We start from the raw sequence: 15,406 nt of genomic DNA, 5'->3' as shown, positions 1-15,406 counted from the left end.
AGTAATGTTTCGGTTCAAGATGTGGTGTAGATCTGTAAAGAGTACCTATACGCAATATAATGGATTTATAATATGAAAAATCCTCGCTGCCTATATAAAAAAAAAAGTTCCCGCCGTTATCTGAAACAAAATGGCTTCCAACTAACAATGACATTCAGCCACCCGTTTTTGGCGCTTAGTGCATTGCTCTTGCGTGTCTATGGTTTTTTGTTCAGATGTACAGATAAGCAACAACACCGATTTTTTTATATCTTACCCGGTGAAGGAGTTGTGGTTGTTGGTTTTGGCGGCTCGGTATGCGCTTTTCCGAACGAAGATATGCCAAAGGCGTCGACGGATACAGCCAAACATCCCGCCAGGAACAACATTGCAATTGTTTTGCAAATCATTTTAAATTTATGCTTCTTTCACTGGTTTTAAATTTTAATATCCTTTCGACCTACTACTTTTATTGCAGAATGGTTTTTGTGATTTGAGTCTAACCTGAGAACCTGTTTGAATTTATTTTATGTCCAATTGTGTTTTTGTAATGTATAAGTCAAAAAATACTTTGTATTTGTCGTATTTTTTGTGTATTTTGACTTTTTTAATGTATTGCTGTGTGTAGTGCGCAGGCGGTCAATACGCCATTTTATTGTCTATGGTCGGTATGAAGTGTGATACGTACCTTTTAAGAATATATAATGTACCTTAAGTTTGTTTGTTGAAAAATTCGGCACAATTAAGCATTTTAACAAATAAATCGCCATTTTTAGGCGAGATCTGGACAAAAGCTGATGAAAATGATATTATGTTATGCGTGCTACCATTGACTTAGTAACAAAATAGACATCGAATCTAACAATTCACGAAAAAATATGTCTAAAAATTATGTGAATTACGTAGCCAACAAAAAACAATTTTATTTCAAATTACATTATTACATATAAATACAGTTTGAAACACTCCTGACACATTCGGTTTAAGGACGGCCATAGATACGTTATTGAGGACTGAGTTGGAAAGCTTTGATTAAGTATGTCTCCCTCAGCACCCTTCAAACCAGCACATAACAGCGAGTAACACGGCTGTTATGAGGTACCTACGATGCAAAGGGCCCTATCACCTATCACCAAAGGGCCCTATCACCTTCAAAACTGTATATAGAAGGCATAGATTAGTAAAGATTACTCACTCCTAACAAGAAAATGTAACCATATTTGAGAATTGAAATAGTTGCGTAAAAAAGTTGTGCCACGTCTCCGTGCTAAAATGTCCCTAAAATATTTGAAATAATTATTTATTTATTATGTAAATTACGCAGTATTAGTTATTTATTCGTAAATTTTCTCTAAAAATGTTTTTATTTGTCAAGAATTCAAAAATAGAACTTACTAATAAGCTGTTTGTGGCTTCATTCAATTCCAAGGCGGCGAAGTATCTTTACTAATCTATGACAGAAGGTCTTATTGTACCAAAAAAGTTAGATTCGCGGGTAAATTGGGGAAATTTATGAGAAAAAAAAATCCAATTACTTGTCTATGGACATATTACGCGTTTGTACCTAATAAAACAAATCACAATGAAGAAAGTAAATAAATTTTGCCTGAAAGGCAAGAAGTCAGGTGTATAAAACACTATAAAAAATATCAATGCGCATTTTTTTGTTTAAATAATATATATTATCTATACGTTTCCTTTACTAAAAATGCTTGTAATGTTCTGAATTTTACTAATGTACATTCAAGGATGGACAGTAATAAATTATAGTCCGCGTAAAATGCTAGTCCGCTCTGAATATAGAAATGAATCGCGTCGCCATAGCAAATTGTATGACTACACCCGCTCGCGACAACTTCAGAGCGGACTAGCAGTTTGGCGCGGAATAACTATATTACTTTTATACATACGACAGTTCGATTATATTTTTTCGTGAATTTCGTTCTACGTTATCAATATCCAATCCCCATCATTTCGCCTGTTATAGATTAATATTTGACATTTTCTGTTTACTAGAAGTTGTATCGATCTTTGGTAGGAAAGGATAAGTAAATTGTTTATTAATAATGGACTTTAGATAGAGTCCGATTATAATTCTTCTTCTCCATAACGAAACACCTTGTGAAGTGGTGGTAGTTGTATTGACATTCAAAAAGTGCTCTGTAAAGAACCTGTTTCGAATAAAAAATATTGATTTGATTTGAATTAAGTTAAGGATAATTTACCACGCTTTTATTAGCTTGACCTGTATGTATGTAACGGAATCTTTGAACTCGATTTTTACCCACTTTGAACGGTCCGATTAATTTAAAATTTTGAACACTTATGAAGAGCCGATTACAATACACGATTTTAATAATTTTATCCCATTCTCCTCATCAGGATCGTCAGAAATCAGTATTAACGATTTTCCTTGAACGATTTTAGTGAGGTTTTTAGTTTTTAAACTATAATTATATTAAATAAGGAATACTGTTTCTTAGAAAATGCCAAATTTCGATCTTTAGTAGGCTAAATGGATAGATTGGTTATTAATAACGGCGTTAGATAGTCTGAATATTACTAAGTATGTTTTATTAAACATGGAATACTAATGTGACCTCGCCATAAAGGTCTCAATTTCTGCATTGCGTTGGTTGAGATAAGCTTAAATATAATGAGACTATAATTATAAGGCGTAGTACTTACAATAAACCTATGTGTAAACTATATGTATATATTTGTAAAGTAATTTTGAGGGAAATTTCGAGATGTTATTTAAGAAATATACGAAAACCGATTAAGAAAGAAAGAAAAAGAAGAAAGAAAGAAAAAATAAAATATTTCGTTGCATAGTACTTGGTTTGTGTCAAAAATATTATTTTGGAATTTAAAAAATGATATAATTTTTTTATCTGTGGCGATTTCACAACTGTAAATTTGCTAGTCCGCTCTGAATATAGAAATGAATCGCGTCATAGCAAATTGTATGACTACACCTGCTCGGAACAACTTCAGAGCGGACTAGAAATTGGGCGCGGAGTATACCATATATATTTTTTTGAAATTTTGTTAGACTTGTCCCCTGTGTAATAAAAAAGAGCATATAAAATTCTTTTGTTCAGAAAACAATTAGGTATTTATTTATGAAAATGGCAGATTGTTTTTTCGACATTTGATTTGTGTAGCGATTGGAAAACGAATTTAAATTCGTGATAAATAACGTAATAATGAATATATTTTTGCATTTTTAGCGCGTTATAGAATCTTAAATATAATGTTTGAAAGATAATAATTATATTCGACAGATTAAAAATGGGAGCGCTTATATACAGGAGGATTTGTATTTTAAAAGTACACTCGATATTCAAAAAATATTAACTTGGTTTTCTAGGACAAAGAAACTTATTTGAATAAAAGTGGAGTACCTACAAAATGGCGGCGTTTTTCCTTACGTCTCCTTTGTACTCTATATTATTATGTAATGGACATATACAAAGGATATTTCGATTTCAACAAATTATTCTTAATCTGTATTATTCGTTTTAATAACATTTTAAAAAGTTTACGCTAAAATATGTATAATTAATATGGATAAAAAATGTTTATTTTAAGATAAAGATTAAATATCTTAATGTGTCAATTTAATTGTTTATTTATAATAATGATATCATAATATGTTTTGTCATGATAAACATAAATAGAATAAAAAGTTGATATTCTTTGTTTTAATATAGACGCTCCCATTTGAGAGGTTATCAACAATTTATTAAAAACGTTTGACATTTAATAATAATATTTATATTGAAATGGCATGTGTTCTTTAAAAAGGACAATCATATGAAATGTTGTTGATAGGCCTCACATTGATAGAAGGAATACTACATTTAGTTAAAATTATATAGAAGCTTTATTCTATTAAATGCTTATTTTACTCCATAAAAAAAAACCAAAGGATTAACTACTTATAGGATTATACCAAGAAGTATGAGGATTAATATGTAGTGTGGAGCTAAGGCGTCCTAATATAACATAGGTTTACGGTACTATTTTATAATTTCTTTAAGTATGATCCTAATGATTTTTAAAGAATTAATGGAATGTTATCTACAATTAATGATTCTGATAAATAACTGCGGAATTTCTAAAACCAAAGTAATGGTACTATTGCCTATTTACTACCGTTAATGTTCTAACCAAAAAGTTTTTGCTTAATGTATCACCTGTATATAAAAAAAAACAGTTAAGTACAGTTTGCATCTGCAAAATTCATAAAGTTCTTGATGGAGTGCATGCCAAGTGCATTATTACACAACGTTATTTCTTAAGTTAAAACAAAATTAGGATTTTTTTTTATTAAAAGTTATGGAAAGTAGTTTATGACATACGATGTAATTGTAAAAGAATTTGACATATTTCTACCAACACGAAATAATGTATGTCCTATACAAAGGCATATCTAAAACACACATTTTTAATATAACGTTCTTAGTAGAATAAAGCTTCTAAGACATAATAGAAAACAAAGATATCATAATGTCTAGATAGTCAGGTAGAAAAAAATATAGACTAAAAAAAGGCTTTTCTCAGAATTAGTGTCTAATTTTCAATTAATTTAGTACAGTTACGCAACCTGTGTTACTTTATGAACAAACAAAGCCTTCGTTTTCTTTTTTCTAGATATCTAGACTAATATAATATCATTGTTAAAAGCATTTAAAAGGTGTTATTTAGTTTATGATATGAAAAACTGTGATAGCAAAGCGAGCATTGCGTGTAATACTGTGATTTATTTAAATATACATACATATTAAACTATGTAAAATATCATATCTTAAATATCGATATCCTGACATAAGATAAATGAACAATAAAAAATAAATTTCAAGAGTATTTTGTTTCTAAAACCAAAATTTCTAAGCCCTTTTGACTTTATTTAAGATTTTAACACAAATTTAAAGCCGGTTTTTCTGATTTCCTGTATAGACTCATCTTTGAAATAATTGATTTGATTTGACTACATTTTCAGTCAATAATAAAATCAACATCACAAAAAATCATGCTCAATCATTTTATTTAGACTTATATTACAATTATTTAACCTTTATATGGCAATTTTAATTGATTCGTCCATTTGTCTGTCTACCAATTGCGACTAATTTAATATTCATCGTAATACATGAATTACATATCTGTAATCTATTCTTGATTTGAGCGCTATCTACCTTTTAAGTAATCATTTCAATTATTTATTAGAAACATCAATAATCTATTCTTGTTATATGGCGTATCTAGCGCTATCTAACTTTTAAGTAATTAGTATTTCAATTTCTTTTCTAATTTCACTATTGTTTGCGCTATGTTACGTTTTATAAATCTTTGGTTCGACAATTTCTTTAAATAAACGGCCTTCGCGACATCCGGCTTCGAATTGTAATCAGAACTGAAAAGGCTGAAGTTATTTCTTTTACACTGTTGCACAAATTTCAGTGTGAAGGGTTTAGGTTTCAGCTGGTCAAATGGGTAGAGTTCACACAACTTTGAGAACATTTAGAATGACTAGAATACTCTTTATTTGTTAAAATACGGTACAATTTTGGTATTTTATATAGAAATAACACTTAGGCTTGGATTTCAGAATACGAGAGATCGTTTTGGCTAGACCACCATACTAGTACAGGCCTTAGTAGACTTTAATAACCTTTGAAAATGTTTTTTCAAAAAGTTTCAGATTTGTTAATTTTTTCGTTGATTTATTTCGTCACAAAAACAAGCCAGTGATATTAATACGCCTAATGTTTTAAAATGATACGTGAGTAAATCCGGAAATTTAGATTATAAAATCGTTATTTATGCCACAAGGGTATCACTACCGAAATAAATATATAAAAAATAAATCGATATTTATGATAGACAGACAAATAGACAAGATAAAAAATTAATAGCCACTTAAATAGTATACATTTTTTAAACTATTTTCAATGCACTGTTTTTTTAATAAAAAGTAGTAACTGATTTAACAGACAAAAAATGTGTTGTTTCAGGAAATCACTAAATATACGATGTATTTTTATATCTTTCATATACGACTGCAAAATTGACAAACCGACTTAAATATGGATCAAAGAAACAATTTTATTATTAAAACTATAAACAATAAAAAACACAAAAAACAGTAAAATCACAAAAAAACAACACCCACTATAAGCGTAAGCGTGACAGCGTGAGCTTTAGAATCAATTTTATCTGTTCCTTTTAGAGCTGTATCAGTTATTTAGTTCGGTTTTAGTTATGGTTTATCACGACGGTGGGTTAGAAGGGCTAGTTACGGTTACGTGTAGTCTTGTTGAGGGGCTGCGCGGCACTACGGAACTCAAGGCATACGTCTTGGTATACAGGGTGCTCTGAATTAAGAGGCGTTGTTTTTTAGTTTTTTGTTTTAATAAATGGTTTTTAAATAAATGAGTTTGTTTTAGTAAATGGTTTTTAGTAATTGTTATGTTGTTTTTTATATGTATTTGGGGTTTAGTAATCAGTTAATTTTAAGTGAGTAATAAGTAGATTAAAAATGCCATTGATATAGTTTTATATTTTTTAGTAAATGATAAATGATTTACAAATAAATGACTTTATTTTTTATATTTGATTAGGATATAATTATTTTTAAATATATCAAATTAATGTTTTTATACTTTTATTCAGCTTAAGTAGCGTTCATTTTTCTCAGCTAATATATAAGGCGTTCCAATTTAGTTCTTAAGAGGCGCAACACAATACTTTTTATAGAAATAAGCACTACCATGCTTAATAATAAAAATCAAATATTAAATGAAGCGTTCCAATTTAGTTCTACAATAGTATCAACACAATATTTTCTCAAAATTATAGTTATAATAATAGTTTTAGATGACACGTATATTTGTAAGCCAGTGGCAGAATAAGCGACTATGTAACAAGAATGTGTCATCATCATCAACCCATTACTGTCCCACTGCTGGGCACGGGTCTCCTCTCAGAATGAGAAGGATTAAGCCATAGTCCACCGCGCTGGCCAAGTGCGTATTAGTAGACTTCACATACCTTCGAGATTTTTTTTATAAATCTCTCAGGTATGCAGGTTTCCTCACGATGTTTTCCTTCACCGTTTAGCAAGTGATAATAAATTTTTAATACGCACATAACTCAAGAACTAGAATGTGTAACAACTAACACTACCTTATTTACAGATAAACTGATTTGATTTGAAAAATTAAAAGCACTACTGCGCTTTTAATAAAAAATAAATATAAATTAAAATAAACATCTAATGTTATTTATTGCGCTTGCATTTATAATTAGTTCTTTTAAATCTAAATATAACTTGAATGACGATGGTATGACGTAAACGGTATATATTATTAGAACACCCTGTATATTGCTATTAAATTGGGGTTCGAATTAACATGTAAGGTAACCATGTTTTATGTGAAGGACTTTTTATAAAATAGAAGTAGCAGACGAGCATGCAGTCCACCTGACGGTAAGCTACTGCCGTATGGACATCTGTAATCAACCAGATAGGATTAGATATTCCTACCCGAGGTCGGCCACAGATGCGCCGCTACCCCTGAGGACTAAGCTGGAACGCCTCGGAAAAGTATGTCTCTCTTACCACACAAACCAGAACACAGCAGCGCTACACTGCTGTTATAACAGAAATAGGTGTGGTGTGCCGGAGTTGAACCACAAAGGATTCTAACACGTTTAAGCATGCAGTCCACCTGATGGTAAGTATGGAGTCTTAATAATATAATAATAATTGTACAATAAGATCTGTGTAATAATTACTTAAGGCGTTAAAACTTAGTCTTCAGTGGTAATCTTTAGTGGCAATCTTTAGTGGTGGAATCTTGTCTGAGGTTGATTACAGATGTCTATGTCGCAAGTAACCGCTTATCATTAAGTGGACTGTAAGTTCGTTTGTTATTCCTATTAATAACATAAACTACTTTCTTTGTTCAATTTACAAGTTTTATTATTCCCGCCATAGATTAGTAAAGATACTTCACCGCCTTGAAATTGAATGAAGCCACAAACGGCTTATTAGTAAGTTCTGTTTTTTAATTCTTGACAAATAAAAACATTTTTAGAGAAAATTTACGAATAAATAACTAATACTGCGTAATTGACGTAATAAATAAATAATGATTTCAAATAATTTTAGAAACATTTTAGCACGGAGACGTGGCAAAACTTTTTTACGCAACTATTTCAATTCTCAAAACTGGGTACATTTTCTTGTTAGGATTGTGTAATCTTTACTAATCTACGTGTCCAATTTACAACTTTTATTATTCCCGCGTAAAATACAAGTATCGCGCCAAGCGCGTTCTTTTCTTTTTTTTTATTCTAATGCATACAATCGTATAACCCATACAGCCAGTGACTATATAAACTGGACTTATTATTATAAAAATAACACATAATACATGAATATAACACATAATAATTAATTTAAAAATTATGTACTATAATTAATTTGAATATATTGCTAACACTATATTACAAAAAAGAATCACGTGATCCGGACGGTCCGACTACATACCTTTAATAACGCCACCCTCCACCCCCATAAACAGGCCACAGGGGTGAAAGAGCGTGTTCAAGATTTCTCGTGTAATGTCAAGTTATTCAGAACTACCCCAAGACACAGTAACTCTATATTAATGAAGGGTCAATTAGAAATGCTTTTGAATAAGTAAAATAACTATTAGTATTTACTTAATTTGATTTAAATTAACCACTAAATTCATAAAAATAACTGAAAAAAACTTCAATATTTGGTTGCCTGGTAACAGGAAAAGACGCTTTCTGCAATACAGACCTTTTTTGTTGACGAGGGGGAAACCTTCAAAAGGTACCCGGTGCCGTGGGAGCGACGCGGGGTTATGTGGGATATTACCGCATTTAAACCCATCCCGATGGCTGTTCTCGGCGCTGCGTAGAGGACTCCGGGATCTCCAGAGGAACGCAACCGGAGCCCTCTTAGCGCGTTGCCCCGTCGGGCTCTGCTCAGGCGAGCTTGACGCTCGCCACACCATCTGGTGCGTACGACGGTATGCGACCACATATACCGTCGTCCTTCCCGGGGTCGCTGAGGGGCGGTTCGAACTCCCACTCTTGCCACCCGCGTCCCCAGAAGCCCTCTTTTAGTCGCTTCTTACGACAGGCAGAGGATATCGTAGCCCTAATCTGAACCCGAATGCGCCGCTATCTCTGAGGACTAAGATGAAACGCCTCAAAAAAGTATGTCTCCGACACCACATTTTATTCCAGAACACAGCAGCGCTACACTGCTGTTATAACAGAAATAGGTGTGGCGGTGGTGCCGCCGGAATCGAACCACAGAGGGCTTTTTTAAATCTTTATTTCGTAAAGGAGTTTTGTCACTTAGTGACTGTGTCGCTCCTGTAAATACATCGAATAATTTAATACGTCTACTACATGCAACAAATAATAAATCACACAACATTATCGCCTGTACCCTCACCATGAGTTTTCAAAACATCCCACAATTTTACGTACGTTTACTCAATCCATTATTCTGTTCCGTTTGCTTTAGTAGACTGAGTAAACGTAACAGTAAGTAAGTGCTCGTGTTTTTGTCTGCCTCAAAAAAGTTCGCAAAAAAGAAAGATAAAACATAAAACGTCATTTTGTCAATTTAGTCATTTAATGTTACGTTACTGACACTATAGTTCTGATACATTTTTTTTTATAATATAGGAGTAGCAGACGAGCATGCACTCCACCTGATGGTAAGCTACTGCCGCCCATGGACATCTGTAATCAACTCCAAACAGGATTAGATATTCCTACCTGAAGTCGGCCACAGATGCGCCGCTACCCGTGAGGACTAAGCTGGAACGCCTCGAAAAAGTCTCTCTCCCTTACCACACCCTTCAAACCGGAACACAGCAGCGCCTAACACTGCTGTTATTAGGTAGAAATAGGTGTGGCGGTGGTGCCGCCGGAGTCGAACCACAAAGGGCTCTACCACCTTCAAATTGAATTATATGCTCCCACCTTAAGTATACTTATTATACAAAATCTTTTGGCGTTTGGACTCGTTCCGGTAACACAGGTTGGAATGAATGATTCCACAAACGGAGCAAAATGATGAATCAGTCTTTCTACCTTCAAAGGGTTGTAGATAAGTTTGCGAAAACCTTTTATGTATAAACCTTATATGCTCTATGTACCTTGTTTCTTTAACTACTTTTCTTTGACCTCCAATGCTACGCAGTACTTATCTATCTTAAAGCTACGTTCAAATTAAAGATTTTGTGTAAAATTAAATTTAAGATAGAACTTTCGTGATTCGACTCCGAAAGCATCATTATTGAAAGAAAGAAAGAAATAAAGAAGAAAGAAAAGATACTTTATTCAGGAAAATTGCAACATATTGTAGATAAGAACAATGAGTATAGCAACTATTTCTGTTATAACAGCAGTGTGCTCTGGTTTGAGTGGTAAGGAATAGACATTTACCTATACAAAGAAGGTAGAACTCTTTATGGTTTGACTCCGGCACCACCGCCACACCTATTTTTGCCTAATAACAGTGATAAGCGCTGCTGTGTTCTGGTTTGAAGGCTGTGGTGAGGGAGACATACTTTTCCGAGGCATTACAGCTTGGTCCTCAGGGGCGCATTTGTGGTCGACCTCAGGTTTTAATCTAATCCTATCTGCGGTTGATTACAAATGCCCATGGGCGGCAGTAGCTACTTACCATCATGTAGTTGCATGCTCATCTGCTAATCTTATATTATAAAAAAAACTTTTAGGCTCAGGCATAGAGTAGTAAAGATTACTCACTCCTAACAAGAAAATGTACCCAGTTTTGAGAATTGAAATAGTTGTGTAAAAAAGTTTTGCCACGTCTCCGTGCTAAAATGTCCCTAAAATATTTGAAGTAATTATTTATTTATTACGTAATATTACGTAGTATTAGTTATTTATTCGTAAATTTTCTCTAAAAATGTTTTTATTTGCCAAGAATTAAAAAAAAGAACTTACTAATAAGCCGTTTGTGGCTTCATTCAATTTCAAGGCGGCGAAGTATCTTTACTAATCTATGGGCTGAGGCTCAATCTTGAAAATTTTACCTGTTTATTTTTTTCTAATAAAATTTCTTTCATAAGTTCTTAAGCCGCCTTGTTTTGACTGTATCCTTAGCTAGTGTGTCTATGTAATTACTAACACGCAAGGTGTCCAGAACAAGAAAATGCCAGTGAAAATGTAAAACTAAAGTCAAGTAGGAAAATGTAGTGGAAACTAAAATCGTAATACTGCATGCAGTGAAAGAGTAGTTTAGTAATTTAAAATTGGATCTCTATATGAAGTTCTAGAATTCGAAATGCATGTCCCTGTAGTTCCGGGACCAGAATAGGGCTACGGTATCCCCAGCCTGTCGTAAGAGGAGACTAAAAGGGGCTTCCGGGGTTGCGGGTGGCAAGAGTGGCAGCACAACCGTCCCTAAGACGGAGAACGTATGTGTATACAGTGTGGTGTAGAGCTGAGCCTTGTATTATATAAGTTAGGTTAAGCTTATTACTTAATAAGTTAGTTACAATAAAGCCTTCATCCTATCAACACGCCTCTCAATATATAAGAACCTGCTAGAACATTACATGGCGTCCCTGCCAGGAAAGAGCAGGCTCGTATTTACTTTATATTATACTAAACAAATTATCTTTTCAAAATCAATGTAATTACTTTTACGTCACGTAGAACCAGTTTATTAAAGAGTCCGTAACAAAAGTCCTTATGCGATAGTCACTCCTTACTCGAGTTGGACCTTCCCTCGTCCATTAAGCCTGTCCCTGTAGTTCCGGGACCAGAATAGGGCTACGGTATCCTCTGCCTGTCGTAAGAGGCGACTCAAGAAGAGGCAGGAGCTCAAGCTTGAGCTGAGCTTGATGCTCACCACACCGTCTAGTGTGCACGACGGTATGCGACCACACATACCGCCGTCCTTCCCGGGGTCGCTGTCCGGGCGGTTCGAGCTCCCACTCTTGCCGTCCGCAACCCTGGAAGCCCCCTTTTAGTCGCCTCTTACGACAGGCATAGGATACCGTAGCCCTATTCTGGTCCCGGAACTACATATTTCTGTTATAACAGCAATGTTAAGCGCTGCTGTGTTGTTGTTTGAAGGGTGTGGTAGAAGACATACTTATCCGAGGCGTTAGTCGATCTCTGACTGAATTTAGGTTGTAATCTAATCTGGGGTTCATTACAGATGACTATGGGCGGCCGTACCATCAGATGGGCTGCATGCTAGTCTGATACTTCTATATTATAAAAAGTAGTGAAATGAAATATATTTATTTTGTATAGGCCAACGGCGTCACTTACAAATTGTCAGTTACAATATTTTCTTAAACTACTACCGGATCGGAACGCGACCTCTACTGAGAAGATCCGGTAAGAAACTCAGTGGGTTTGTCTTTTTTTTATTTTAAAAATAATTATTCTCTTTTTCATTTTTTTTTAAATGCCATAATTTTTTACATATAATTAATAAAGCATTAGCTCCAGTATCTTGCTTTACATTTATCTAAAAAAAAGAAGTTTGTTAGTATGCGTATCTATGTGTTCGTATTAGAAATTAATTATCACTTGTTTAAACGGTGAAGGAAAATATAGTGAGGAAATCTGCATACCTGAGAAAATAAAAAAGTTTTCAAAGGTATGTGAAGTCTACCAATACGCATTGGCCAGCGCGGTGGACCATGGCCTAATCCTTCTCATTCTGAGACGACCCGTGCCCAGTAGGACAGTAATGAGTTGATGATGATATTATAAAAGACCTAAAGCAAAGTTAATATTTGTCTTTAATAACAACGAAGCGCTTTCGAATTTGCTTATGTCAGGGGCCATTTTGTTTACCTTTTCAATATAGCTAACGCGACCTTCTGTTAAGGCCTCGTTGTACGCTCGAATCTGTTATAAGACTGTATTATGTAATACAGTTATATTTGTTACACTTGTGTTATATTTTTGTTTTTGTTTTTTTTATTTTTTTTTTTATAATATAGGAGTAGTAGACGAGCATACAGTCCACCTTATGGTAAGTGGCTACTGCCGCCCATGGACATCTTTAATCAACCCCAGATAGGATTAGATATTCCCTATGGTCCTATGGTCGGCCTATGGTCGGCCACAGATGCGCCGCTGCCCCTGAGGACTAAGCTGGAACGCCTCGGAAAAGTCTGTCTCCCTTACCACACCCTTCAAACCGGAACACAGCAGCGCCTAACACTGCTGTTATTAGGTAGAAATAGGTGTGGCGGTGGTGCCGCCGGAGTCGAACCACAAAGGGTTCTACCACCTTCAATTTATATTTTTGTTCGTTTGTGTTGCCATTTTATGTATCTTAAGTTTTCTATTTACCTATATCCCACTATTTTGTAAGTAATTTAGATAATTTGTTGTTGATATGTGTGTGTACAATGCATTACGTAATAAAGTTATTTCTTTCTTTCTTTCTTCTAATAAATACTGATTACTGAAATAGCAACTGAAGGTGGTAGGACCCTTTAAAGTTTGACTCCGGCACCACTGTCACGCCTATTTCGTTATAACTCCCATAAATCAAATCTCGGACAGCATGCGCCTATTAACAGAATCATTAAAGAATACAATACTGTCTCCAGGACCTCAAATTTTGACATCTTCTCTACTAATCTTAAGAAGATCAAGTGTACTACTACATTGCATTACGATTGTGACACTTCATTGTAACTGTATAGACATTATTGTGCTTCTTCAATTCAATTTTATGTTTTTTTTTTCATTAACTTGCTTGTAGTCTACACCTATAATTATAGTGGCATTAAGCTAGCCCCTTATGTGTTTTGTTGTACCTTAACTGTATAAATGTTCATTATGTTGGTGTTCAATAAATAAATAAATATAACAGCAGTGTAGCGCTGCTGTGTTCTGGTTTGAAGTGTGGTAGGGACAACTTATCCGAGGCGTTTCGACTTACCCCGTTATTAATTAATCTATTCAATCCTTTGCCTACAAAATATCCATATTTGACAATGTTTTCATACTACTTAGTCATTGTGAAGTTTAAATCTTTGGTAGATAAATATTGGATAGGTAATTAATTGCGAACGGTATTCCTCAGCGGTAACTACCCATCTGTAGTCTGTATCCATGATCCGCTTTGAAGGGTGTGAGGAGACATACTTTTCCGAGGCGTTCCAGCTTAGTCCTCAGGGGTAGCGGCGCATCTGTGACCAGCCTCAGGTAGAACTCTAATCTAATCTGGGGTTGATTACAGATGTCCATACGACAGTAGCTTACCATCAAGTGGACTGCATGTTTTTTACTTCTTTATTATAAAAAAGACCTAAAGCAAAGTTAATATTTGTCTTTAATAACAACGAAGCGCTTTCGAATTTGCTTATGTCAGGCGCCATTTTGTTTACCTTTTCAATATGGCTGACGCGACCTTCTGTTAAGGCCTTGTTGAACGATCGAATCTTTATTTTAGGTTCATTTTTTAAGGCTATTTAATGCTATTGAAAATTTTATTTATTATTTATTTATTTATTTTTAATTCAAAGGGGGATTTCGCTGGGCGAACACATCATCCCGTACAAACAAGCTATTAAGCAATTCATCTCATAAAATTTTATAAAAAGAGTACATACTTTTAAAAGATTTTAAATTGCGCACATACGGAGTTTCTTTCGCCACTTCCTCTCCAAAACGAACCACTTTCCAAAGCGGTCGTATTTTGTTAATGTTCGAAAAAAAAATCGGTTGTCTGTAAAGTCGGTTTACTAACGATAGTTGAACGTGACAACGTCATAAGAAAATACTGATGACACGGTTGCATTTTTCAAAAGAAAATAATTAATTAATTAATTAATTTTAAACTAATAATTTACTTAACACTATCAACATTTATCAATAGTATGACATAACCTATAAACTCAGTTTCTCAACTTTTGTGTCAATCTAACAATTAATCAATCAATCATAGTTTACGATAATGAAATATCAGTGTACAATTATTTACCTTTATTGTTGTAGTTGTTGTAAATGATAAATGACGAATCTAAGCACTCCATATTTTCACTACAGACACAGCTGACGATACTTTAACCACACGTGTGAACTTGTATTGTGACGCTTTCTTGTTTTTCCAACGCCAAGAACGTTCGAGAAAGACAAAGACAGAGACACAAGCATGCGCCGATTCAATGCGCCTAATTCTCTAGTGCTGCGCGCGCGGCAGACCGATCATAGTTGAGTGGGAGAGAGACGCAAGGCATTCGGCGGGCCTCTCTCTCGTTCGGTGACTCATCGTAACGTTACCGGGCGTTACACTTTTTCATAAGTGACTCCCAGCCGCAACCTAATTTAAGACGTTGTCACGTCAAAAATCAAT

At 34.3% G+C, this 15,406-nt stretch overlaps 1 protein-coding gene across 3 annotated transcripts in view; it reads right to left on the bottom strand.

The window, feature by feature from the left end:
* The window catches only part of sosie (oogenesis-related protein sosie), a 31,042-nt gene extending 24,720 nt beyond the window's left edge, over positions 1 to 6,322 (bottom strand). Inside the window, exons 1-2 of one of the 3 annotated variants that reach the window (XM_073090907.1) lie at positions 6,288 to 6,322; positions 257 to 491 (exon numbers count right to left, since the gene is read on the bottom strand). In XM_073090907.1, coding sequence (XP_072947008.1) covers positions 257 to 389 — 133 coding nt within the window. In that variant the 5' untranslated portion in view covers positions 390 to 491; positions 6,288 to 6,322. The remainder of the gene's footprint in view (positions 1 to 256; positions 492 to 6,287) is intronic. The other 2 variants (XM_073090909.1, XM_073090910.1) reach the window with 2 other exon arrangements.
* Between the last annotated feature and the right edge of the window lie 9,084 nt (positions 6,323 to 15,406).

Source organism: Epargyreus clarus, unplaced genomic scaffold (genome assembly GCF_041222505.1).
Source record: "Epargyreus clarus isolate Ecla_fem2 unplaced genomic scaffold, WU_Ecla_fem_2.2 ptg000033l, whole genome shotgun sequence".
Classification (NCBI taxonomy): domain Eukaryota; kingdom Metazoa; phylum Arthropoda; class Insecta; order Lepidoptera; family Hesperiidae; genus Epargyreus; species Epargyreus clarus.
The sequence above is the reverse complement of the archived record's forward strand: the minus strand, read 5'-3'. Positions and strand labels throughout refer to the sequence as shown.